We start from the raw sequence: 27,843 nt of genomic DNA on the forward strand, positions 1-27,843 counted from the left end.
CACAAAGTACAAAGCTTTGCACCACATTATAGTAGTGTTCCAACACAAGAAAATCCCAACGTTTTCATTGTGTGGTGGGGGAGTGATTTATATATAGGATACTGATTTTATAGATTGCCAGTTACTTTTGACCTTTGGTTGATTCCAGTCCTTCAGCCACGATATGAAGACATTGTTGCAATGTTGACATACTGCCACTCCTCCCCTCACTCTTGCTGCCTCCCTCAAGCAAATCCTTTCCAACTGCATCTTCTAAACAGGCAGCCTAGCTAATTTCACCATCTCCTGCTGCAGCTCCCTCTGGTCTGTGTTGAGCACCTCACTCTTGTTCCTTACAGCTCCACATGGCCTGGATCTGTGGTGAGTCCTGGGACTAGCTGAGGTGGATGGAAGAAGGCCAGTGCAGTTGCTGTGGAAGGTGACCTCCCTCTGGGTTATTTATTTACAATTTCTGTTAAAAAGCCTTGGTCTCTTACACCTCTAAGAACTGTGATTATTGGCGTTTTACCTCCTTAATTTCCTTCCCTAGAGGCTTTGATGCCCCAAATCTCACAATGGTTTCCCACCTCCAAAAAGCCCTATAAATCATTTTGTAGATGGCCTAAATGTGCATTACAGACCCTGGCCCCTCTTCTTTGGTCTGAAATGTTAACATTTGGGACAGGTAAAAAGTGTAAGTGCAGGAGGCACCTTGACCTTCTGGAGAAGACCGTCACTAGCTGGCCTCCACTAGAAGGCAATGTAAAATTATATAGCCCCACTGTCACAGTGGAGAAGAGCACTGGCTTGCGGTGAGCTTACTAGTGTGTCCTGAAGTTACTGCCAACATATACTGCACAAGTGACTTCCTGAGTACTGGGATAGTGGGGTGCAAGGATAGAAAAAGTGTCCTTTGTAGGATGGAGGCCGGGGAGTGAGGAACAAAGGAGGAGCCAGGTGGGTAATGCAGAGGAGATGAGCGAGGAGGAAGAGATGAGAGGAGATTGTAAGAAAAAGGACAGAAAAGGAGGGGAAGAAGCAGGAAAGGAAAAGGGCAAACAGAGGGAAAAAACAGCCAGGAAATAGGAGAGAGGAGGTGGGGAGCTGGGGGAAAGAAGAGAGGGAGGAGAGCAGTGAGATGCCAAAACTCTTTGGTGTGTCTCCAGAATTCTCAGGTAATACTCATCTATTTTTGGCTGTGTTGGGTCTTTATTGCTGTGCACAGGCTTTCTCTAGTTGCGGTGAGCGGGGGGTACTTTTTGTTGCGATGCGCGGGCTTCTCATTGCTGTGGCTTCTCTTGTTGTGGAGCACGGGCTCTAGGCGCGTGGACTTCAGTAGTTGTGGCTCACAGGCTCTAGAAAGCAGGCTCAGTAGTTGTGGCCACAGACTTAGTTGCTCCGTGGCATGTGGGATCTTCCTGGACCAAGGATCGAACCCATGTCCCCTGCATTGGCAGGTGGATTCTTAACCACTGCGTCACCAGAGAAACCCTGTCAACATATTTTTGAGGTAGGAAAGTAAACAATGGCACATACCGCGTGAGGCCAGACCAACCTGGGTCAAGTAGTCCAACCTGTGAAGTAGGTGAGATGGACTTCAATGCCCTCCTCCCCCTCGCCTGGGGGCTGGTCTTCCTTTTGCTTCAATAGGAGAGTTTTCTAAGAATTAGAGCTGCTTAAAAAAGAATGGACTAAAATTAGATAGTGGTGATGATTACACAACTCTGAATATACTAAAAGCCAGAGTCGTACACTTCAAAAAAGTGAATTTTCTGGTGTGTGAATTATATCTCAATAAAGTTGTTATTGGCACAGGGTATGTTATGCATCCCGGAAGGGTAATTACCTGATTGTAGTTTAGCACCTTATAGTTAATATTACCTCCCACCCTGATTCCCACCATTTATGACTGCCTCAGTGCCTTTCTTTCTTCGCTTTTGGTGATAAATTTTGTTTCCTCTGTGTTCAGAAGGCAAGAGGAGCCCCGGTCCTGGAGAAAACTCTTGGCTACAACATATGGTACTTTCCAGAAAACAACACTAACCTCACAGAGACAATGAACACCACTAATCAGCAGCTTAAATTGTATCAGGGAGGCAAGACCTACCGGGTATATGTGATTTCTTACAATTCTCTTGGGGAGTCTCCAGTGGCCACGCTGAGGATTCCAGCTATTGATGAAAAGCGTAAGTATAACATAAACTTCTTACTTAGATGCCTGACCCCATCCAAATGTCCAAGGAGTAGTCCCTATCCTCTCAGAGGCTGCTGTTTCTCTAGAGTCAAAATGATTCTGAAGTGAGGACTTTTTAGGTTATGGGGGAATGATCATAATCTTTGAGTAATTCATGAACCTCTTGAAATAAAGTTCCTTTGGAACAAAGCCTGTGTTGAAAATCAGAGACTTCATAAGTCATATGATACAAAGTCATGAGCCTAGAAGTTCTACATGCAGCTTGTATTTATTTTGTTCTGAGTCAATATAAGCTGGGTTAAGCCATAAAAATCTGTCAAATCTGCCAAATCTGCCACATTTATCCTCAGTGGCTGAAACCTCTTTTGAAATCTTCCCCTCACAGGACTGACTGTATCCAGGCTTGGTTTGCTCACTCTCCTGTTTTCTTCCTTTTCTCCCTTCCATTTGACTATCAAGTTAGGGAAATTTCTAATGTTTATACTTGCCAATAAATTGCTTGTTACACCTTTAATTAAGTAATTTAGAAAATGTTACTGCTCCCAGGTAAACTCATATTTTGTATTCTGTTTTGGAATAAAATAGCTTCTTTGAGTCTCAGTCAAGGAATTGCAAGCAATGGATTCCCTCTTCCCTGCTTTATTTTTCTCTATAGATCTTACTATTCCTCATTCTATAGATTTTCTCATTTATTTTGATTATTACCTATCTCTCCATCAATAGGATGCAAGTTCCATGAGGGCAGAGATTTTTCTTTTTGGTCTGTTTTTCTCTTCTCCTCATTTTCTTTCTCCTCCTGATCCTCTCCTCCTCCTCCTCTTCCATTTCCAAAATCTAGAATAAACATAGAGCAGTTGGCATAGAAAAGGCGCTCAGTATTTGTTGAAACACACCATAGCTAGGGAATGCGCTCTCCAATTCTCCATCTCTCTCTGTTTGCTTAGATCTAGAATTATATCAGGCATTTACACTACCAGCGCTAGACTTGTCTGCCTGTACTTTCTTCTTTCTCTTCTTTTTTTTTTTTTAATCATAGTACTTTTAATTTTTATGTATTTTTTAATTTTTAAATTTATTTATCTATTTGTTTTTGGCTGCGTTGGGTCTTAGTTGAGGCACGTGGGATCTTTCGTTGCAGCACGTGGGCTCTTCGTTGCGGTGCACGGGCTTCTCTCTAGTTGTAGCGAGCGAGCAGGCTCCAAAGCGAGCAGGCTCCAAAGTGCGCAGGCTCAGTAGTTGCAGTGTGGTGGCTTAGTTGCCCTGTGGCATGTGGGATCTTAGTTCCCCGACCAGGGATCAAATCCGCACCCCCTGCATTGGAAGGCAGATTCTTAACCACTTGGACCACCAGGGAAGCCCTTCTTCTTTCTCTTCTTAAATTTAACCCATGTGTTCTTTTGCCTCATTTTAGAACTCCTAGATATTCGTTTTTGTGTGTGTGTGTTTTGAGCTACATTTGATATTATTTTAGTCAGTATTTGATATTGTTTTAGTCAGTGTTTGCCACAGCCCTTAGCTCCTGGCATCCTAGTTCCTGCCTATCCAATACCCGTGGTGATGAAGTTTCCAACAAATGTGTGTGTCACTGAACACACATTCTGTGTTAACAGAGGCGCTGATGAATAGTAATCGCAGTTTCCTGGTGTGGCCCTGTAGTGGGAGGCAGGAAAGGGTAGGGAATAAAAACATGGGCTTTGGAGTCTAGCAGCTCTGGATTCAAATCTTTGTTCTTTCACTAGATACCATAAACCTTGGGCAAATTATCTAACCTCTCTAAACCTTAGCTACTTATTAAATGGGCTTTTAGCTATACCTCCCTCATAAGGCTATTGTGAATATTAAATGAGACTGTGTATAGAATACTTTGTCTAGTGCTAATTATTATTATTGTGATTCTTAACAAAATTTCTAACTAATTGAATTTCTATTAGACATGGATTATCAACTTTAAAAAATCATAAAATATACTTTAAGATTATGCTAAATTCACAAAGGATTTTTTATTTTTCCCAATTCTGAAGGTATTTGCTTTATGTCACAAGTGTAGGCACAATCATCAGTTATAATGGTTCCAGACCAAGTGTAGGCAAATTATAGCTCATGGGTCAAACCTGGCCTGACACCTGTTTTTGTAAGTAAAGTTTTATTGGAACACAACCACACCTATTTGTTTTTACATTGTCTATGTCTCCCTTTGTGCAACAATGGCAGATCTGAGTAGTTGTGACAGAGGCCTGCAAAACCTAAAATGTTTATATTTGGCCCTTTATAGACCTCTTTACAGGTCCTGGTCCTAGACATATATAAGAAAGTAATGCTCTACAGAATTTTGTTTAATAAAGTAGAGTCAACTGGAGAATAGTTATAATAATAATTGTAAGTTTAACAATCATTAAGTAAGTGTAATTATCCAATATTGTCCATTAGGATATATCAGACATCGTGCTAAGATGATATAGGTTAATCTAATTTTATCCTTGAAATGACCCATGGGGTAGGTGCTATTAGATTCACTTTATAGCTGATGAAGCTGAGATTCAGGAAAGCTTAGTAATTTGCTCAGAGTCTCTCAAGTGGAATTCAAGCCCAGGTCTGCATGATTCCAAACTTGTACAATGTACTTTATCCAGGGCCTTGGACTTGGTATTAATAAAGTGACTTAGAAATCTGGACACAGCTGCTGTGTGACACTGAACTGGTTATTTTCCTCTGTGGGCCTCTATTCTCCCATCTTTCAAATAAGGGATTGGAATAGATATACCTTCAATTTCCTTCTGGCCTAAACGTCCTCTGAGTTCTAGGAGACCTTAGCCAGCGGGTAGCTATGGAGTAGGCTGAGGCAGGACCTAGCAAAACATGGCCAGTTGTGTGATGAGGGGCTGAGGAGGAGGTTGGGACTTGAGTTGAGGTAGAGTTCAGGTCGGGCCAGGATGGCTGGCAAAGGTGAGGCACTACCAGCCTCTGAGAACGGTATTTGATAGGCCCAGGGTGACTGCCTTCATGCAAATCACAAAAAATTAATAGTGTTTACGGCCAAAGTCCCTTTCCTCTTTTCCCTGGAGGGATCTGTATTCCTACCACACCAGGGGGTATATTGTATTGGGAGAAATTGCTCAAAAAGTTCTTGTTGAGGGACGGAGGCAGTTAGTTGACATTCAGTACAATGATGATTTGGAAACTTTTCTTTCAGCACCCTTAATGCTGCCCAGGCCCTTTCGTCTTACAAGGCTGACTCATGACTTGATTCTACACCCACCGTGGTCCAGAGCCTGGGCTTGTTTCCTCTTTCAACCTGACTTCTCCTCCTCAGAGCCCCCAGTGTTGGTAAAGAGAAGGAGTGTGGGGTTAGCAGCCAACACTCACTCCTGTCTTCAAGTCAGGATTTGGGTGCAGGTGGTTTACTAAGAAAACGCCTCTAGAGAGACCAGAAAAGGAAGTGGAGGAAGCAAGGCCAAGGAAGGGGAGGAAGAGGAGGCCGAGCCAAAGGTGCTGACTGATTTTCCTAGATCTTCCCAACGAAACACCATAGACTGGGTGACTTCAAACAACAGAAACTCATTGCCTCATCGTTCTGCAGGCTAGAAGTCTGAAAACAAGGTGTTGGCAGGGCCATGCTCCCTCAAAAGCTTCTCAGGGAGAATCCTTCCTTACTTATTCCAGCCTCTAGAAGCCTCAGGCTTTCCTTGGCTTAGAGTAGCATAATTCCAATCTCTGACTCATTCTTAACATGGCCAGCTTGTCTCAGGCTTGCTTTCCTTTTGACTTGCAGAGACACCAGAGCTACCCTGTAAGTCGTCTTAGTCGTCAACCTTCTAGTAAGATTCTTTGCTGGAAATAGGTAAAATTGGGGAAGATAACAAAACATGAAGAAGGCACTTCATCAAATATTGAGGGTAAGGAAAAGGGACACAATAAAAGCAGTAAAAACAGTATCATAGGGGAAGGCTGCAGTGGGGATCCTGAACTTTGACCTTCTTTACACTTTGGGCAATGAATAGATGTTAATGTGGTTGGTGCATTTGGAGGATGAGTTGGGTGTTGTGAAGCAGTCCTCTTTTCTCCTTTCAGCATTTCAGTGCATCGAGGCCATGCAGACCTGCTTCACTCAGGACCAGCTGGTGGTGGAGTGGCAAAGCTCTGCTCTGGAGGTGGATACATGGATGATTGAGTGGGTCCCAGATTTGGACTCAGAGTCCTCGACCATTTCCTGGGAATCTTTGTCTCAGACCAGGAACTGGACGATCCAGTAGGGTAGCCGACAAAAGGTGCGGAGCCCACAAATTCCCTCTGTGTAGGATTCAGTTTCATTTTCATCAGTTTTTAAATCCTTAATTTTGGCTTCAAAGCTGTAAATGTGAGTAATAGAATTTGACAAGCTAGGGCAAGCTTAAGGAAGTGTACTTCTTGGCATTTCCCAGCAATACTAGAATAGGAAGCCATGGGTATCAGACCAGGCAGCTGGCGTGTTTCCAGGTGGAAAAAACCATCTTGACACCCACCATCAGAGAGCTCTTCCCAGATATCTTGATCATGTGGATAACACCAGAGTTTGTATCCCATCTGTCCTACCCAGGGCACCTCCTTCAGTTCTGGTTGCCTGGTTAAGATCTAGGCCCCTTCCCCAGGTGACTGATACAGGGAATAACCTTCTTTTCAAGAAAGCCCCTGCTCCATGTAAGACACATAAGTGAGGCTTTACTCTCCCAATCCTATCAGTCCAACCATTTCTTAATACTTAATAGCATCCATATGAAGAGTTATGCTTATGTAGGGATGCAGACAGACAGAAGAGCTACAATTTATGGTACCTGAGTTCTCTAGGGTGATATGCTATTGAAAGAAGGATTAAGTTTATTCTGTAGTGCCCCCAAATCATGTAACAGAATCAGTGATGGAGGAGAGACTGGAGCTCTTACCTCTCCCTTCCTGGGTGGCTCTATCATTTTGTCAGAGTGGTGCAGGTTTAGTTCTAAGAATTAATTTTAAAATGTTAGAACTGGAATAGACATTAGAGACCATCCAACCTAACTTCCTTATTTTCCATATGTGGAAACTATAGAAAAATAAAATATCTTCTGTAAGTCATAGGCCATAAGTCTTAGTCTAGCTTTCCTTCTATGCCATGCTCTGTGCCTAATGCTTGTTTCTCTCTCCCCCCACTCTCTCTCCCCACCTCCTTTCCTCTCCATCTCCCTCCCTCCCCCACCTTCCCTCTCTCTCTCTCCCCCCTCCCCTTTTTCCACAGATGAACTAAAACCTTTCTGGTGCTATAACATCTCTGTGTATCCAATGTTGCAAGACCGAGTGGGTGAGCCATATTCTCTCCAGGCTTATGTCAAAGAAGGTGGTATGTATGGACAAGTTTCTGTTGAGGAAAGGAAACACTGGGGCCTGTCGAACATTTACACAAGGCTGTGAAGGCCTGTAGCTTGTTCACAGCTGCTTTAGTGCCCATCCGTGCTGCACCTTAGCTCGTAGTAAGCTATGTATGTTTGACCTAGTTGTGGTCACGGTGTGGATTCACTGAATTTTTTTTTGGCTGCGCTGTGCGGCATGTGGGATCTTAGTTCCCCGACCAGGGATCGAACCTGCGCCCCCTGCATTGGAAGCGTGGAGTCTCAACTACTGCACCACCAGGGAAGTCCCTGGATTCACTGAATTTTAAAGCTGGAGTAGACTTAGAGATCATCAAGTCCAAGCCCGTCATCTAACACATGGAAAATTGAGGCTCAGAGAGGTGAAATAACTTGCCCAAAGTCACAAAGAAACTTAGCGCAAATAGCGCTGTAAGCAGAAACAACATTTAGCTAAGACCAAGTTAGGGACCCTAAGAGTTATTCATAACTTGGAGATGCTAAAAAATTATTTTTAATTGTGTAGTGATAAGCCAGGGTTTTATTGGCAAACCACTCAGACTTTATCTTTTTGAAAGTTAACATCTTCCAGATTCAACCTTAGGAAATATATCCTGTCACTCAGAGGTAGCCCATGGAGGCATACTCTTCAATTGTTTGATAATAGCTATTACAGGTATGAATGAAAGATCTGGGTTCCAAGTCAGAGTGAGAGGTCTTGTTCTCTGGTCTTTGACACTGCTTCCCTTCCTGTTCAAGATGGATGATTCTAGACAACAATTTTCTCAAACAAACTGATTCATCAGTTCCCTACTCTTCCCCCACCTCCCAACCCCAGCACTGATTACAGTCTGAGGACTGGCCAGAGATTTTGTGGGGCGAGGATCTGCTGGGGTGTGATTCGGTGTTCATTATTTATCTCCCTGTCCTATAAAGTTCCATCAGCGGGTCCCATGACAAAGGCGGAGAACATTGGTGTGGAGACAGTCACAATTACATGGAAGGAGATTCCCAAGAGTCAGAGAAACGGTTTCATCAACAACTGTACCATATTTTACCAAGCTGAAGATGGAAAGAAATTCTGTAAGTGAGCTTATAGACAAGTTGAAAGAACCCCAAGCCCCAGATAGATGCTATGGATAGACCTGCTATAGGGGTGACTCCCATGGCTGGTGCCCTGCCACCATGCAGGAATCACTCAGCTTCTTTGAGCTTCTCTGAGAATGGGGCCAAGGGCACCCACCTCTTGAGTTTTTTAGAGTCAGGTGAGAGTGAAATGACTGTACCTGAGAGTCCTGTAGGAACCAGAGGACTTGATATAATTTGTGCCTGTCAGGCCATGAACAGGTGGGCCTTCTGGGAGCTTCCTGACCTTTATTCCGGAGTGGGGCATACCTGGATTAAAGGCTGGAGGGGGACAGACCCTGTTTGGTGGCACTTACTTCAGTGCAGGACCCTTTACCATGACTCCTACTGTCCACTGCCTTTTTCTTGCGTCTACAATATTGCCTAACATCCTAAATTCTGGGCTAGTCTTGGATTCCTGTTTAGGCTAATTTTTTGTTGTTGTTGTTACAGTAAAATACATATAACACAAAACTTACCACTTTAAACATTTGAAAGTGTACAATTTAGTGGCATTAAGTACATCCATAATGTCGTGCAACCATTACCACTACCTATTTCCACCCCAAATAGAAATCCTGTACCCAATTCAGTCACTACCTTACCCTTGTCCCACAGTCCCTGGCAACCACAAAATTGCTTTCTGTTTCTATGGATTTACCTATTCTGGATATTTCATATAAACAAAATCATACAATATGTGGCCTTTTTTTGCCTGGCTTCTTTCACTTAGCATAATGTGTTCAAAGTTCATCCATGTTATAGCATGTTTATAGCATATAATTTTATATGCTATAATATAAATATATAGCAATAATTTTCTATTATATGGATAAACATTTTGTTTATCCATTCATCAGTTGATGGGACATTTGGGTTGTTTTCATCTTTTAGCCAGTTTGATTAATGCTGCTTTGAACATTGGTGTACAACTATCTGTTTGAATCTCTGCTTCTTATTCTTTGGAGTGTATTACTAGGAGTAGAATTGCTGGGTCATATGGTAATTCTAGTTTAACTTATTTAGGAACCACCAAACTCTTTTCCATAGCAGCTACCCCAATTTACATTTCTACCAGCAATATATGAGAATTCTAATTTCTCCACATCCTTACCAACACTTGATATTTTCCATTTAAAAAAAAAGTGTGGCTATCCTAGTGGGTGTAAAGTGCTATTTCAATGTGGGTTTTTTTTTAACTTCAATGTGGTTTTGATTTGTACTTCCTTAATAACTAATGATGTAGAGCATCTTTGTACTTGCTCTTTGGCCATTTGTGTATCTTCTTTGGAGAAAGTCTTTTCAGACTCTTTGCCATTTTTAAATTGGGTTGTTTGTCTTCCGGTTGTTGAGTTGTTAAGAGTTTTGTTTTTGTTTTTTTTAACATATTCTAGATACAAATTCCTTATCAAATATATGATTTGCAAATATTTTCCCATTCTGTAAGTTGTTTTTTCACTCTCTTGATAGTGTCTTTTGATGCACAACAACTTTTAATTTTAATGAAGTTCAGTTTAATCTTTTTGCTGCTTGTGTGTTTGGTGTCTTATTTAAGAAATCATTTCCAAATTCAAGGACATATAGATTTATCCTATGTTTTCTAAGCGTCATATAGATTTAACTCTTATATTTAGGTCTTTGATCCATCTTGATAGGCTAATTTTAATCAGAACATGAATAGAGAGATTGGGATATGAGGTGGCCAAGCTTGGAAGCCCAGGTTCCAATGCTTTTATTTCAGTGCCACTAAAGCACAGTTTTCACTTGGGTTTGGCTGTGGTGTTTGACTTTTATATTTTTCCTTTAGCCAAGACAGTCAACTCCAGCATCCTGCAGTATAGCCTGGAGTCCCTGACACGAAAGACCTCTTGCACTGTTCAGGTCATGGCCAGCACCAGTGCTGGGGGAACTAGTGGCACCAGGATAAACTTCAAGACATTGTCAATTAGTGAGTACTCCTTCAGTCCCCGGGAATGTCTCCTTGGCATTTCCTTTAGGCTAGTCATAGATGATGTTTCCCAAAGGCAGGGGGAAGGCAAATGAAAGGGAGAAGTGAGAAGAACCATCTGCTGTCTGACTCATTGGCCTTCCTGGAAAGCATATGGGTGAGGAGGGAGGAGGGAGAGCAGGAAAATTGAGAGCTGAATTTGGAAAGATGGGTCATTTTGCTTCTTCCTGGGTAGCCCCGAATCTTCTTAGGGAGGAGGGATCAAGTTAATGCCAACTTCACTGTCACTCCAAACCAGCTCCCACCTCAAGGCTATCCCCAAGTTCATAGTCACCAGTCCCTGTGTGTCAAACAAGGGAAAACCATGGTTGATCAAGCACCATTGGCCCACTTAACCTCATTGTTTGTGGAGTTTTTTGAGTAGAAAAGTGTATAATATGTTCTACTAATCAGCTTTTATATTAAAAAATGAGAGCAAGAAAAATTTAATAAATACAACAATAATGTAAAATATAATGTGATTCATACGATGGTTATGGGGAATATTCAAGAGGGAAAGAAGACAGGCTGAAGAGGGAGATGAAGAAGAAAGAAGGAAGGAGAATGGGAGAAACAGAGAAACAGGAGAATGGGAGAAACAGAAATCTCTGTCTTTGAATGACAGCGGTTTGATTTTAAGGATATACTAACACTTTTTAAAAAAATGAACCTTAAAAGTGAAGGAACATTGCAAAATTTTCAATAAAAGCTATAAATAGACTAAGTATTCTTGAAATTCTCCTGTTCATCATCACACATCCAAAAGAATACAAATAGCTTATGGTTCTGGAAAATGTGAGTAAAGCATGTGTTTTTACACAGAAAACGTGTTCTGTTTTTATTGACTAACATTGTCTTTTGGGAGTTCTTTTTGATATTGCTCTTTAAAATCTTTTAAAATCATGTTATATTTTCACAACACTAGGCACAAATGGCATTATCTGATGGAATTTTCTCTACGGGTCAGATTGAAGGCAAGAGCCTGTCTTGGAGACTGGAAGTTTCTTACTCTTGGTTCTTTTGTTTGTTTGTTTGTCATTTTTTAAATTGGAGTATAATTGCTTTACAATGTTGTGTTAGTTTCTGCTGTACAGTGAAGTGAACCAGCTATATATATACCTATTTCCCCTCCCTCTTGGACTTCCCTCCCACCTCTCCCCCCCATCCCACCCATCTAGGTCGTCACAGAGCACTGAGCTGAGCTTCCTGTGCATGTTCCTGCTAGCTATCTGTTTTACACATGGTAGTATATATGTCAGTCCTAATCTCCCAATTTGTCCCACCCTCCCCTTCCCGCCCTGTGTCCACATGTCCGTTCTCTACATCTACATCTGTATTCCTGCCCTGCAAATAGGTTCATCTGTACCATTTTTCTAGATTCCACATCTATGCATTAATATACGGTATTTGTTTTTCTCTTTCTGGCTTACTTCACTCTGTATGACAGACTCTAGGTCCATCCACATCACTACAAATGACCCAATAAAACCTTCCTATAGGAGTTCACTGTGTTCTGTGGTTTAAGTGGGTGTGCTTAATTGTTCTGGAATTTCTGATCAATTGAAATTAAAAAATCTTGTTGCAATAATAGTGGTTTTGCCACTCCCGGTTGTTTGAGATGCATCTGTCCCGTGTTTGGTTGGGGTCTTATTCAGTGTGTGTTGCCACCAGCTGCTCACAGGTAAAGCAGAAATTCTCTTTTACTAGCAAGTTTCTGCTTTTTATTTTTAGAACAAATCATCAGGGAAATGAAGAGAGGATGCTTTTGCTTTGGGTTGCGGTCAAGAACTGATTAAATAATTTAGTGTCCCCGGCACACACTAAAAATCAGACACTTCAGTTGTGATCTCAGTGGCATATTTGTTTGCTTATGTTTTATTACATTTATTATTGCAGATGTTCAGTAGTTCATTACTTTCTCTTATTGTTTCTTCTGAAAATTTAATTTGCCGTTGTAACTACAGTGTTTGAGAACTCAGCATCCTTGTTTTCTACAAATACTGATGAAAACAAAATGCTGTAAAATGTAAAACATTGTAATTACCTTCCCATGTCTTTGTTGTATTTGTGCTGAAATGTTTTCACATTCCTTTGTCTGGAAGAAATTCTTTGCTTTCATTTTGACTATGTTGCTTACCTTGAAATCAGTAGGTTTTGATATTTTCTCTTGGAAGATTTAATATCTTTTTGGGAATATGTAATATATCTAATAAAAGATAAATATTATCATGTAAAACAAACGAACAAAAAAAACCTCATACCTTTTTATGGCTGAGTAATATTTCATTGTATATATGTACCACATCTTCTTTATCCTTTCATCTGTTGTTGGACATTTAGGCTGTTTCCATGTCCTGGCTATTGTAAATAGTGCTGCAATGAACATTGGGGTGCATGTGTCTTTTTGAATTATGGTTTTCTCAGGGTATATGCCCAGTAGTGGGATTGCTGGGTCATTTGGTAGTTCTATTTTTAGTTTTTTAAGGAACCTCCATACTGTTTTCCACAGTGGCTGTATCAATTTATGTTCCCACCAACAGTGTAAGAGGGTTCCCTTTTCTCCACGCCCTCTCCAGCATTTACTGTTTGTAGATTTTTTGATGATGGCCATTCTGACCAGTGTGAGGTGACACCTCATTGTAGTTTTGATGTGCATTTCTCTAATAATTAGTGATGTTGAGCGTTTTTTTATGTGCTTCTTGGCCATCTGTATGTCTTCTCTGGTGAAATGTCTATTTAGGTCTTCTGCCCATTTTTTAATTGGGTTGTTTGTTTTTTTGACATTGAGCTCCATGAGCTGTTTGTATATTTTGGAGATGAATCCTTTGTCTGTTGCTTCGTTTGCACATATTTTCTCCCATTCTGAAGATTCTGTCTTTTCATCTTATTTATGGTTTCCTTTGCTGTGCAAAAGCTTTTAAGTTTAATTAGGTCCCATTTGTTTATTTTTGTTTTTATTTTCATTACTCTAGGAGGTGGGTCAAAAAAAATCTTGCTGTGGTTTATGTCAAAGAGTGGTCTGCCTATGTTTTTGTCTAAGAGTTTTATAGTATCCGGTCTTACATTTAGGTCTCGAATCCATTTTGAGTTTATTTTTGTGTATGGTGTTAGGGAATGTTCTAATTTCATTCTTTTACATGTAGCTGTCCAGTTTTCCCAGCACCACTTATTGAAGAGGCTGCCTTTTCTCCATTGTATGTTCTTGCCTCCTGTGTCATAAATTAGGTGACCATATGTGTGTGGGTTTATCTCTGGGCTTTCTATCCTGTACCATTGATCTATATTTCTGTTTTTGTGCCAGTACCATACTGCCTTGATTACTGTAGCCTTGTAGTGTAGATTAGTCAGGGAGCCTGATTCCTCCAGCTCCATTTCTTTCTCAAGATTGCTTTGGCTATTCGGGGTCTTTTGTGTTTCCATACAAATTGTAAAATTTTTTGTTCTAATTCTGTGAAGAATGCCATTGGTAATTTAATAGGGATTGCACTGAATCTGTAGATTGCTTTGGGTAGTATAGTCATTTTCACAATATTGATTCTTCCAATCCAAGAACATGGTATATTTCTCCATCTGTTTATGTCATCTTTGATTTCTTTCATGAGTGCTTTATAGTTTTCTGAGTCCAGATCTTTTGCCTCCTTAGGTAGGTTTATTCCTAGGTATTTTATTCTTTTTGTTGTGATGGTGAATGGGATTGTTTCCTTAAGTTCTCTTTCTGATTTTTCATTGTTAGTGTATAGGAATGTAAGAGATTTCTGTGCATTAATTTTGTATCCTGCCACCTTACCAAATTCATTGACTAGTTCTAGTAATTTTCTGGTGGCATCTTTAGGATTTTCTATGTATAGTATCATGTCATTTGCAAACAGTGACAGTTTTACTTCTTCTTTTCCAATTTATATTCCTTTTATTTCTTTTTCTTCTCTGATTGCCATAGCTAGGACTTCAAAACTGTGTTGAATAAGGGGGGCAAGTGTGGACATCCTTGTCTTGTTCCTGATCTTAGGGGAAATGCTTTCAGTTTTTCACCATTAAGAATGATGTTTGCTGTGGGTTTGTCATATATGGCCTTTATTATGTTGAGGTAGGTTCCCTCTATGCCCATTTTCTGGAGAGTTTTTATCAAAAATGGTGCTGAATTTTGTCAAAAGCTTTTTCTGCATCTATTGAGATGATCATATGGTTTTTATTCCTTAATCTGTTAATATGGTGTATCACACTGATTGATTTGTGTATATTGAAGAATCCTTGCATTCCTGGGATAAATCCCACTTGATCATGGTGTACGATCCTTTTAATGTGTTGTTGGATTCTGTTTGCTAGTATTTTGTTGAGGATTTTTGCACTGATGTTCATCAGTGAAATTGGTCTGTAATTTTTTGTGATATCTTTGTCTGGTTTTGGTATCAGGGTAATGGTGGCCTTGTTGAATGATTTTGGGAGTGTTCCTCCCTCTGAAGTTTTTTGGAAGAGTTTGAGAAGGATAGGTGTTAGCTCTTCTCTAAATGTTTGATAGAATTCACCTGTGAAGCCATCTGGTTCTGGACTTTTGTTTGTTGGAAGATTTTTAATTACAGTTTCAATTTCATTACTCGTGATAGGCCTGTTACTCTTGGTTCTTATAGATCTCCCTGCTTCTGTCTTTGATCCTCTACCATCTGTTTTCCACATAGCAGCCAGAGTTTAAAATCCTAGACCCCCTGCTTAAAAGCCACCAATGGCTTCTGTTGTATTTTGAATTAAATCCAAACTTCTTCCCATTGCTTTCAGGACCCTTCCTCATCTGTCCCTTCCTGACCTCACCTCCCACCACTTCCCGTTTATGTTCCCATTTATGCTTTTCCTTCTGCCTGGAATGCTTTCCCTTCTGCCTGGAATGCTTTCCCCTGCATGAACGTGGGCGGTTCCTTCTCATTATTCACATTAGCTCAGACTTCACTTCTCCAAGGAGTCTTCCTTTGCCACCCTATCTAAAGGTGCTAACCCCCTACCCACTTTACCCTACTCTCTATCACCCCATTTTATCTGAAATAATCTTACATTATTAATTGTCTGAATTCTTGAACCAGAAGGTAAGCTCCACGAGAGTAGGGATCTTGTGTTTCTTGCTTCTTGCTATTTATTTTATTACCCAGAATAGTGTTTGGCAAATTGTAAGTGCTCAGAAAATGTGTACTAGATGAATGAAGTTGGAGGATGAACCTGGGGAACACAATTTCTGTCAGTATTATTCAGGGAGAAGAGAAATTGAATGAATTTGAATTAAATTGAAAGAAAACTTATAGGGTATATGTTGCTGAAGCTACTGGAAGAAAACATTAATCTTTGATTTTTGTCAAGAAAGTAAGGGGCTCAACCTGCTATGAACTTTTGTTCTCCTTTTCTCAAAGGCGTCTTTGAGATTTTCGTTATAACTTCTCTGGTTGGAGGGGGCTCTCTTATTCTCATCATCCTGACGGTGGCATATGATCTCAAAAAACACAAGTGAGTTTGTAGACAACAGTGTGGGCCCTCAAAATCGGGTGTGGAAAGGGGTGGAAGACACCATGGGTGGAAGAGGGCACACTGCCATTAAGGGGTGTCCATTCATTTACTGAGTTGATACATATTTATTGAATTTATTGTATGCCTTACACTGTGGCAATCAGAATTCTAACCAAACAAGAAGACTTGTACTCCCGACAGCGCTGTGCACCGGGCCTAGGACTTTTTGAAGCCAGGGAAGTGCCAGCTGCCCCACAGGCTTTGTCTGCTGTGTTCGGCATCTGAGACTAGAGCTGGGGAGAAGATCCTCTCTCTGTGTGTCTAGAGGGGACCCCTGGCAGCAGCAAGGGCCCTCAAGGCCACCAGCCTCTCTCCCAGGCAGAGCAGGGAGCAGGGTGCCCATGGAGTTAGAGCACTGGCCAGCGTATGCCCAGCACCGGCGGGTCCTTGCTTGTGGCGCAGTGTCGGAGGGCTCGCTGAGGCCCATTTATCCTGCCTGCTCTGGCCACTGTAGGGAAGGCAGCTTGTCTTCAGGGTCTCGTGCTTTCTCTCCCCAGAGAGCCTCATTCTACCCTGAGGGTCAAGGGCTCTCTCCCCATTAGACCGCTCTCTCCAGAGTTACACAGTCGTGGGCCTTCTCTGCCAAGCAGCTGTGCTTAGTTATGGCTGAGCTAATGTCAACCTCAGTTCCCAGCTTTGGGTTGTAAGCGAGTCATCAGCACACATTCTCGTACATTTTGCGTGTGTAACAAGCTCCCAGGTGGTACTGATGCTGCTGGTTGGGACCACACTTTGAGAATCACTGCTCTGAAGTGTGGGTGTCTTAACAGGCTTAGAGGGTTACCTTTCCTGGGGAATAAATCTCAAGGAAATGGCTCTGTGATGGTGTGATTTCCGGCATCAGGACCAGGGGGTGGAGATGCAGGGGTGGGAGAGAGGGGAAGAGTAAGAACAGCTTTGCCTGGGGAAAGGTCTCCTCCCATCACATCCCATAGTTGACTTGCGATTTCACCCCCCAAAGTACTTTGCTTTCCCAGTTTCTGTCAGGAGGCTGTGAGCTTGCCCTTATTCAATAGGGAGCCGTACAATTCCCTGCATCGAAGCCCTGCTCTTTTGGCTTGGCCATGCAGTAGAAGTAAAATGTTTCTTGGACTCACTTTCTATTTTAAAATCTTACCTCTTATTAGCAAATTAAAGCACCTATGTTGGCCCAGTGTCCCCAGCCCTGCTGAAAGCAGTATAGCCACATGGCGTGGAGATGATTTCAAGGTAAACACTCCTGTTTTTGTTAAGGAGATTGTTGAGCAGGCTGGTTGTGGGAGGCGGACACGGTGATGGACTGAGGTTTGCATAGGGTTCACATAAAGAGAACTCGAGGTTAAAAAGTCCCAGGGAATGGCTGGCAGCACAGGTGGAATCAGCCTTCCTGGAATGACTTTGACCTCATTCTTTGGACAAGAGGAAAGGGCTTTACCAGGCTCATAGGTTTTATGCCCAGTGTTTGCTGGGCATAAAACTGCTCCTATAAAGGATGCCACGGAAGAGACACTGGCCCTACCCTTAAGGACCTGACTGTCTAATTAGAAAGCAGGAGAACCCAGCTATGAGATTGGAGACCATTTAAAAAGCAGCCAAGAGCAAGTTAATCTAGAGGCCACCTGGGGACCCGAGGGGCCGCTAATGTGCATTTCTGTCCAAAGGCTGGGGCAGGCTGCATCATATTGCTTTTCTCAGATTGGAGACGCTGGCAGTGGGGTTTTCTAGGGAGTTACCATACCAGAAACCTCCCACTTTCATACATTTTTAAATTGAAAACTTCTGAACTTCTAAGGTTTAATTTCTCGGTTAAGTAGAAAGAAGCCCAATCAAATATAACCTTTAAATCCTTGTTATTGAAAGACTGTTTCCAGTATTCCTTGTTAAGGAATTTTTAATATTAGCCCCTGTTTCAACTCAGAAGTCTTTTTTTTAACACGGACATGAAAATTATTTTTATTATTTATTTAATTAAATTTTGGTTGTTTCTATTTTCTTCTCTCCTTTATCATTCATGTGTTACCTTATTTAATCTCCTACTTACCAAAAGTTATTAAGAGAGTAAACTAATTCATAGGCAGTCTTGTCTGATGTCTAAAATGTTTTTTGAATCATCTGTAGGTCTGGCCTCTGTAGCAGTCACTTATTAATCACTCACTCTACGCCAGGCAGTGAGCTAGGCTCTGGGGATACAAAGATGTCGGACACCACCCCCACCAGAAGGCCACCTTTGATTTTCTGGTGATGTTGGGCAAGTTATTTGTCTTTATGATAATTCTAATTTTGATGCTTCCATCTTCACTGGGATTTTATGAGCATATGATTATGTGGAAAATAGCCTTGAGCTCTCTAGAAGAAGAAATTGTTTGAATACACTGCATTCTTCTCAGGAAATGGGCCACTCTTGGTAAGCTCCCATGGAAGGGCACCACTTCTGGCCTCTCAGAGGAATGAGGGGGGCTGGTCCAGAGGTGGGGCTTTGGGTGTCCCAAGCCTAATAGCTTTTGGCTACATCATATGTGGCCCCCAAATGACCATTGGGGTTTCCCTTTCTCTTTTCCAGGATAAGCTAAATCTGAAGGAGTTTGATGACTCTGTGAACACAGAAGAAGATGGGATTCTAAAACCATGTTCTGCCCCCAGTGACCTTACTGACAGGTTGGTGGTAAATTTTGAGAATTTTCTGGAAGTGTTTTCCACAGAGGAACCTGAAAAGGGTCAGGAAAATATCTTGGGAGGGGAAAAGAATGAGTACATGACCTCCCCATATGGGACTTATTGTCCCGCAGTTTCAGTCGAGATCCCACCCAGAGAATCGCAACACCTGCGTTCTGGAACGCCAGAGGGGATCTGCTCAGAAGCCAAAGAGCATCCGCTCCCTCCTACCCAAGGTTTAGGGCCAGACCATCTCTGTGGGGAAGGAGCACCAAACCCATACTTGGAAAATACAGTGACAACCAGAGAATTTCTCATGTCTGAAAAACTTCTAGACCAAACCCAAAGAGAAGTCTAAATGCCGCCATGGCTTGAATCCCCCTACGTCTCAGTGTGCATGACTTGCAGAGAGAAGACTTGGCTACAAGAGCTTCCTTGGCGTCTCCCCATCCCGCTTGTGTTAGAGAAAGTCTCGCACACCCCCGAGTGACTCGTTGAGGTTAGTTGGCCCAGACGTGTAGCTTGCTTGAGAAGAAAGGATGGTGGACTTCCCTGGTGGTGCAGTGGTTAAGAATCCGCCTGTCAGTGCGGGGGACACGGGTTCGAGCCCTGGTCTGGGAAGATCCCACATGCCGTGGAGCAACTAAGCCTGTGCGCCACAACTACTGAGCCCTCATGCCACAACTACTGAAGCCCGCGTGCCTAGAACCCGTGCTCCACAACAAGAGAGGCCACCGCAATGAGAAGCCCGTGCGCTGCAACGAAGAGTAGCCCCCGCTTGCCATAACTAGAGAAAGCCCGCGCACAGCAATGAAGACCCAATGCAGCCAAACATAAATAAATAACTTAATTAATTAAAAATAAAGATTTAAAAAGAAAGGATGGTGATCAGCCTGAGCACTTTGCAGAGGAAAAGCAAGTTATTTTCTTTTGTTCAGATAACAGGCTCTCGCTAAGGCCTCTGGCAGATTGACTTGGAGGGGCAGTGGACACCAGAGATGGACATATCTGGCCTTCCTGAGGAATTGGGCCATGGGCACAGTCTTTGCTGGGGCCACTCCTCACAGCTCCAGGAGAGACCTTCCCTGTTGCCAAAGGACAGTTGCTTAGTTGGCACTTGGGTGGTCTGGCAGGAGGCGAGGCTCTCTCCCTCCACCTTGACCTCCCTGGCTCCAGGCTACACCTCTGAGGTAGCGCTGATACCACCTTAGAGATTAAGTCGCTCTCTCAACATAGGGGTGGGAGGTGGTGTGGCCCTCCTGATGGTGTGCCTGAAATGCCTCATTACCCTCATTAAATCTCAAGTGTCTGTAGCAAAACCCCTGCCCAGGACTCTGGCCCTTGGTCCACTGCATGGCTGGGGATGGAGGAACGAGGGAGGGCCTTGGCAGCGCGCTGGGGAGCGGACTCTCGCCGGGCCGGCAGGTCCACACCACTGTCCAGGCCACTGCCCAGCCCTGCAGACAGTTCCTGGAGGCCCTCGCTGCCCCTCTATCTTGCACCCAAGCCTGGGAATAGAAAGATACCAAAGACTGCAGCAGCTTTTTACAGGGACTCTGTCCCCTCACACTGGCTCAGAGCCCAGGAATGCTTACTGAACACACCCTTCAAAGGCCTCTTCCCAGAAGCAGCGGAGCAGGACCTGGGGACATGGAAGGCTTAGCACCTTGCTGCTCCAACACCAGGACTCCTCTGCCTTCGCGCGCCAAAGCCCAGGGCTTGCAACCATGACTGGAGCCTTTAGCCCAAGTGCTAATGGCAGATACCCGGGAACTTATGGCTGGCACTGGGCTCCTACCTTGAGCACAGTGACATCACATGACTTCCTGACGTGTGGCTAAGACTCACGTGGCCATCAGGGGAGGTCGCTGAGAGCCTGGTGAGATGGGGGCAGCGGGGCACAGCGAGCCCGGCATTTGCCAGAGAGAAAGGCTGACGGTAATTTTCCTAAGAGTGCTTGAGAAGTCAGTGCTTGTGTAGCGGGCACAAACTTCACAAGCCACCGACTCAGGTGTGCAAAACCATCACTTTACTTTTCTAGAACTAAAATTAATTTCTGGCCCGAGCCCCTGGCCTTTTGAAGTGGCCACGGCCCAGGGCAACGATTTGCGTCGCCTCGGGTTTGTAACTCGGCCTCACTCGGGATTTTGTGCCCCGTCCACCCTGGGACTGGCTCCGGACGCCAGCGGACGTTCAGGGGAGCAGCATGGAGTCTGGCAGGGATGCCACCCCGCCAGCCCATCACCTGCCACTGTCCTCAGCCAATCGCTGCATCCTCATCACAGGCACAGGCAGGGGGGATGCCTTCCCAAAGCTCTCTCCTCGTTAGATCTCCAGCGTCTGTAGCACCCTCCCACCCCCCAGATTCGTCACTCCTAGTTTACAGAGCAGCAACTACTGATGAATCAAGGAATAAGGGGGGCCTGGAGCAGGGCTCTGGGGAACCTGTGTCCTGGGAGTGGAAAGGGACCAAACGAAGGGGATGCACGAGGTCCCGGCTGTGGTGGGCTCTCTCCGCCCTGATACCTCCCCCACCCCTGACTGTTGTGATGTGGGCACTTCTATGAGCCGCCAGTCCCCCAGAGTTCCAGACGGGGCCCTTTCCGCCTGCCTCTGATTTGTGAACTCACAGGAGGTCCTAGCTTGGTGCCCCAAAACTCCTCCCTCCCTCCTGTGACCCTCTGCCACCTCCAGCTGAGGGACGGGGAGGGCCGGAGTGAGCCCCTCTAATCTTGTTTGTCTCACACCTGGGTGAGGCTTTTGAACCTAAAGTCCAAGAATTTGATGGCTGGGGAGAAAGAAAAGGTCACAGATGGCTTCTGTGAGTGGGTTTCAGAGATGAAGATGTTGCCCTCTTCTCTCCTCCCCTTAATTATTCATGAAAGCCTGAATGAATAGTTTGCAAATACCACACCCTGGCCCTTCCTCTTTTCATTTCTTCTTCCCTTTTCTCACTTTCCTTCTTGCCTCCTGTCTTCTGCTTTTTTTCCACGATTCCCAGCAGCTTCTCATCTTTTTAACACTTCCTTTTTTTTTTTTTTTTACCTATTTCTTGTTTCTTTTCTTTTTATTCCTATCTCCCCTTCCCATCAGCCCCCCTTGTATGATTTCCAAATTTACTTTTGCCACCTTTGAGGGCTAGGGAAATCAGGGCCCTCTGTTTTGTTCTAGATCATCCAAGATAGTTTCATAGGAGTCAGCATCTCCTGCTAGTAAGAGGAGCAGGAAGCCCAGAAACGCATTCTGCAGGCCACACACTTTGCTCTCCAGAGCAGGTCACAGGACATGGCCTAAAAGAAGCCAGTGGTGACCTTCCTCTCCTGGAATCGAGTCATGAACTGTCCCCACTCCCAGTGTCCTGCGCTGCCTCTGTGACTGGAGAAGGCCATGTGCGTTTTCTCTGTTCCTGTCAGAGAGACGTTGAGAGGACACAAACAGGAAAACTTGTGTTTTAGCGAGGTTTTAGCAAAAACGGATAAAATTCCCGTTGGAGTTTTCTAGGCCTCTGGGAACCATGCAAACAGCTACGTTAGTGCCCTATCAATAGCCTTTCTTTTACAATAATATCAGGGGAAAAAATGTTAAAGAATGGCAGAGAAGGCAATCTGTGGTTAAAAAAGAGATGATACCTTCATTCTTTCTCAGGTGGCTGCAGTAAAACACACAGTAACAGCACCAGGTGGGGGGCGGGTCCGGGTGGGGAGGGCGTGGTTTGAAAAGGGCCCCAGCCGTCCCCAGGCCGCTCCTACCTCGTGCGCGGAAAGCCTGTGCGGTCTGCCCGGCGCGCACCCAGCCCGCGCCCCCGCGCCCCGCTCTCCGCCGGCCCCCACCTACTGCTGCCGCTGCAGGCACGCTTCAGCCCAGGGCTCAGCCAGCCAGCCAGCCCTCAGGCCCAGTCTGGGCTCTGTGTCTGTGGGCCCGTGAGCCAGAAATGATCCTGACATTTTGAAAGGCTAGAAAACGAAATGAAAGGAAGAATAACGTTTAATGAGATGTGAAAATTCCATAGAATTCAAATTTCAGTGTCTACCGGTGACGCCTAATGGGGACACAGCCGCGCCATCCTTTATGTGTCTCCCGCAGCTGCTACCCACACACACACACAGAACTGAGTAGTTGTGACAGAGAGTTTCTCCTACAGAACCTAAAATGATCACCATCTGGCCCTTTACAGAAATAGTTCGCTGGCCCACCCCTGTGTAGCCCACAGACATGGGGCTCAGACTGCGCAAAGCCCTTTAACTTGGAAATGGTTGCTAATGAGGAAAACAAAATCAGACTGTGTCATCCTGGGTTTCTAACCGGATAGGGACGGCCCCCTTAGAGGGGCACACGCCTCCGGCCCCCCAGAGCCCTCACGGTCCCTGTCCGCTGCTGCCCGTAGCTAAGCTGGAGGGTTGATGGTTGCTTACCACTTACTCCAGTGGTCCTTGACCCAGGTCATTTTATCTCCCACCCCGCGACCGTCACACGTCTGGCAGCGCCTGAGGGTCTGAGCTAACCCCTGCCCTGGGCCCACGGCACTTGCCATGCGTGCTGCAGAGCTCTAGGTGTCACTGCTTTTTTTTTGTTGTAAATTTAAATTTTGTTCTGGACTCAACTTTACAACATCGACGACAAAAATCTCTTAATAGGGCTTCCCTGGTGGCGCAGTGGTTGAGAATCTGCCTGCCAATGCAGGGGACAGGGGTTCGAGCCCTGGTCTGGGAAGATCCCACATGCCGCGGAGCAACTGGGCCCGTGAGCCACAACTACTGAGCCTGCGCGTCTGGAGCCTGTGCTCCACAACAAGAGAGGCCGCGATAGTGAGAGGCCCGCGCACCGCGATGAAGAATGGCACCCGCTTGCCGCAACTGGAGAAAGCCCTCGCACAGAAACGAAGACCCAACACAGCTAAAAATAAATAAATAAATAAATAAATTTATTAAAAAAAAAAAAAAAAAATCTCTTAATACCAATTATTTATATCGTTCCTAATTCACACCTGATCTGTGTGTCCCTGTACATGTTTTCATCTATTGCAAGTTATATATTGATTCGATTGCAGTCTCCCTTTACTGTCACTCATTATTTAATGTGTAAAATTCCACGTGTGAATATAGCTCATGGTGGCCACACGGAACCCCTCGGTGTACCTGCGTGTTGTGGCTTGCTAAGAATTGTTTTAAATGTCCTCCTCGTATAGAGAGACACTTTAGGGAACTTCGCTGCACAAAATTTTCTTTTCCCGCCTTTGTCCTCACTCCTTGGGGTTGTTTCCAGAGGTAGAATGGCTGGGTCAGAGTTTTATGGTTACTGCATGACTGTGCCCCCCCAAAAGCTACACTGATTTGCAATATCACCAGAAACGTCTGAAGTATCCTTTGTCCTTTTCCACTGATACTCAGCTCTTCACTGCTGTTAATTGGATTTTGTCAATTTACTGGGTATGGTCAATGAAACTTCATAGTTATTTGTGTTGCTTAAATCATTATGAAGCTAAACTTTTCCCATCTATATTTTACTTTCCACATGTCCACCTGTTGACATTACAGAGTCTTCTATTTCTAAGCTCCCAGGGGCGTTGAGAGACCAGCTGAGCTGCTAGAAATTAGAGGCACTCAGCAGGACTTCAGAACAATTGATGGACTTTGTTCTCTGGTTGACTATTTAAAAATATGTGGGTTTTGTAGGGTATTTAAAAAGAAATTTCATGCTGATGTATTTTGTTAATTGTTTTATGCAAACATTAATTAGCGACAAGGCCTATTTATAATCAAAGTATGTGGCGTTACCGTGTCTTGCGCTCTTGCTGGGCGGGAGGTCCGGAGCGGAGTGACAAGTGTCATTAGCAGGCCTTGTTCCCTCTGCAGCTTTCACTGGACACTGGGGTCAGCAGGGGGAGAGTTTGCTCAGAAGCACAAACAGCCGCAGTCCACGTTTGCAAGAGCCTGGAGGCCACCCCTGCCCTCCGCGCTGAGCTCCTGCTGGGCCATCCTGCCCAGATGCCTGTCCCCTTGCTGCTGAGAAAGGTGTGGGAGAGGCGGGGGTGGTGTGGGGTGGGAGGTGACCCCTCCAGGAGAGCACACAGCCAGCCGGCCCTGAGCCGCAGGGGGCTGTTCAAGGGAATCGAGGTGCTGATTCCCTTTGTAGGAATGGAATTCTCTGTCCTGCCCAACTTCACTATATGTGTACGGCGAAATGCCAGGAAGGTGTCCCGAGGCCTGGACTCGGAGACAGAAATCAAAATGTGCAAACCAGATTGATGATGGCGACGAGGAAGGCTGACCACGTGTACCAGGAGAGACGCCTCTCTGTGGGCTGTGCATGTTGTCTTTTCCACATATTGTTCGTATGTCGATGCAACACGTAATGCATGTGCAAGAAAGTTCTCTGTCTTAAGGAGAGTATGAAAACATGTTATTGTAATGAGAATAGCCTTTCAAATGCTTTATTGTAAGTGCATTTACATTTTGATCTTTCAAATAATAAAGCTGTAATACCGTTTTTATGTAATGCTATATTTCCATTTTAAAGCTTTACCCACTCAGATGTTTAAAATGAGACTTGAAAAAATGTAAAAAGCTAGCTTTGTTAGACATGAGGGGTCTTGTGGCTGTGGGAAGCACCAGAGCTCCAGGTGACCAGGGATCAGACGCCAGCAGTTACCCCTGCGCGCCTCCCACCAAGGAGCCAGCCGGGCCTCACGCCCGAGCTGTGGTTGTCCTGCTTGATTCCTCGTGGCAGCATTTCAAACTCCTTCCAGCTCCTCGAGCTCCCTCGGGGTCTCCCCTCACTGCTCTCAGCAGGTGACGTGGCCCCCACTCACGGAGGATGCGCTGCCGGCCCGTCTCTCTTCTGGGAGGGTCTCAGAGGCTGAGGTGGCCCTGCTCTCGTCCATCCCTTCCTCGGCCTCTCCTGTACCTTCAACTTCTCCCTCTCCAACAGTTCCTTCCTCTCGGCCTCTAAACTTGCTCTGGTTGCTTCCAACTTAAAAGAGGACAAAGGATGCTCCTCGATCTTCACCTGCCTGTGCTACCTGTGACCCCGCAGCCCGGCCTGTGCTTCAGGGTAGAAAGGGCCACATCTAGTGTAGCAGCTTCTCCAGGTGGCTGAACTCCTTTTCTTTTTCTTTTTTTGGTAGTGAGAAGATTGCACTGCTAAAATATTCTAGAGGAATAGAAAGCAAGTGCTTTAGGAGCAGACAATTTTGGAACAGGGTACAAGGGCACCAGACTGGCCTCTTAAGTACCCAAATATGAGGCACATGTGTGCCCACTCTTGTTGGAGAAACGCTGGAGTGGGGCGGTTACCAGATTTTGTTCTGTTCATCACTAAGGTCGCCCACAGCTAATGTTTACCAGCACTTGCTGTACCAGGCATGTGCTAAGGGCTTTCTGTGCATTATCCAGCAATTCTCACAGCGCTGTGAGGTACTATTACCCAACTTGCAGAAGGGTGGGGACCACAGACAGGGTAATACCATTATCCAATTTACAGACGAGGAAACTGAGCTCAGAGAGGCTTAAGTGACTTAGCCAAGGTTCTGCAACCAGGGCGTGGTGGGTTGGAGCCCAGGCTCCCAACTCCTCTTGTGTTACTCTGCCTCTGGTCAATAACAAGTTGGTTCCTGGGGTCAGAGAGAGTTAAAGGGGAGTGGAGACTCCAAGGTGTGGAGGGCCCTTGAGAATCTCTTCTTGGCTGGGCCTGGAGACACTTCCTCTCTCTCATTGCCTGCCAGGACCCCTGAGATCGGTTTCAGATCCAGGAGTGGGTAGGGTTGGGGGCGGGCACCATGTCCATGTTCTCAGCACAGGGAATGAGAGGAAGGGAGAAGACCCAGGGAGCCTGAGCTTCAGGATGGGCTTGGGAGGCTGCAGAAGCCAGACGAGGTGCCACGACAGAGTGACAGACTCTGGGAGCACCCTGGGACCTCGGGCAGGGCAAAGGGAGGTCTGGTGGAAGAGGGGACTTCCCATGACAGTTGGAACAGAGCTCTGCACGTGACTTTCCCCTCCCACTAATCCCTTCTTTCCACTCCTCCCTAATCACTCTTCTGTTCTTTGTTTCTCAGACTCCTCTTGGCTGACTTGCCCCTTGAACCTCGGAGCTCCCTGGGGTTGAGTCCCTGGTGGACAGATCGCTTCACAAGCTCTCCGTCATCTACACCCAGGCTTCAGCTGCATCTGTGTCATCCCCAAATCTCCATCTGCATCGAGCCCAGGATCCACACTTCCAACTGCTCACTGGACATCTCCACTTGGAATGAACACGTCCAAGATGAAGAATGTGTATCCACAACCTATTTACTTCTCTTTCAGACCTTGTTTCTCCATTCTCATACTTGGACACTTGGAGTCATTGAAGCTCCTTCCTCGTCACCAGCATCCAGTGGGTCACCAAATCCTTATACTCCTCTCTGCAAAACTTCTCTCCCCATCAGCCCTCTCTACTCCATTCCCTCTAATCCCGTGCCAACCCTGGCTTGGTCAGCTTTGATCTGGACCTTTGAGCAGACGCCTCACTGGTCTTCCTTCCTGCAGCCCTACTTTCTACCCACAAACCCATCCTCCACATTACCTCCAGAATGATTTTATACACAGATCTGGTTCCATCTCTTGCCTGCTTCCTAATTCCTGATGGAATGGTCCACAGGTAACATCCAAACTCCTTAGCATAGTAATGGGCGAGGTTTCTTTTAAATTATTTGCTCATGTGCTACACTTTTAAAGAGTGCTACACTTTTAAAGAGTTAACAGGTATTGGTTGTCTATGGCTGCTGTAACAAATTACCACAAACTTAGTGCCTTGAATGACATGAATTATTATTTTCCAGTTCTGTAGGTTAGAAGTTCAATGTCATCTCACAGGGCTAAAATCAAGGCATCAGCTGGGCTGCGTTCCTTCTGGAGGCTCTAGGGGAGAATCTGTTTCCGTGCCTTTTCTAGAGGCAGCCTTTATTCCTTGGCTTGTGACCCTCTCTTCCATCTACACAGCCAGCACTGTTGCATCTCTCTGATGGTTCTTCTGGAGGCCTATCTCCCTTTGCT

General features: G+C 44.8%; 1 protein-coding gene across 1 annotated transcript in view; it reads left to right on the plus strand.

Annotated features, from left to right (window-relative positions):
- IL31RA (interleukin 31 receptor A) overlaps positions 1-27,384 on the plus strand; it is a 60,931-nt gene extending 33,547 nt beyond the window's left edge. Inside the window, 10 exon segments of the mRNA XM_036847264.1 lie at positions 339-418; positions 1,949-2,165; positions 6,242-6,424; positions 7,419-7,520; positions 8,464-8,610; positions 10,460-10,600; positions 16,030-16,123; positions 17,311-17,392; positions 18,723-18,817; positions 26,868-27,384. Coding sequence (XP_036703159.1) covers positions 339-418; positions 1,949-2,165; positions 6,242-6,424; positions 7,419-7,520; positions 8,464-8,610; positions 10,460-10,600; positions 16,030-16,123; positions 17,311-17,392; positions 18,723-18,817; positions 26,868-27,384 — 1,658 coding nt within the window.
- Positions 27,385-27,843: the final 459 nt, after the last annotated feature.

This window comes from Balaenoptera musculus, chromosome 3 (assembly GCF_009873245.2).
Source record: "Balaenoptera musculus isolate JJ_BM4_2016_0621 chromosome 3, mBalMus1.pri.v3, whole genome shotgun sequence".
NCBI classification, from domain to species: domain Eukaryota; kingdom Metazoa; phylum Chordata; class Mammalia; order Artiodactyla; family Balaenopteridae; genus Balaenoptera; species Balaenoptera musculus.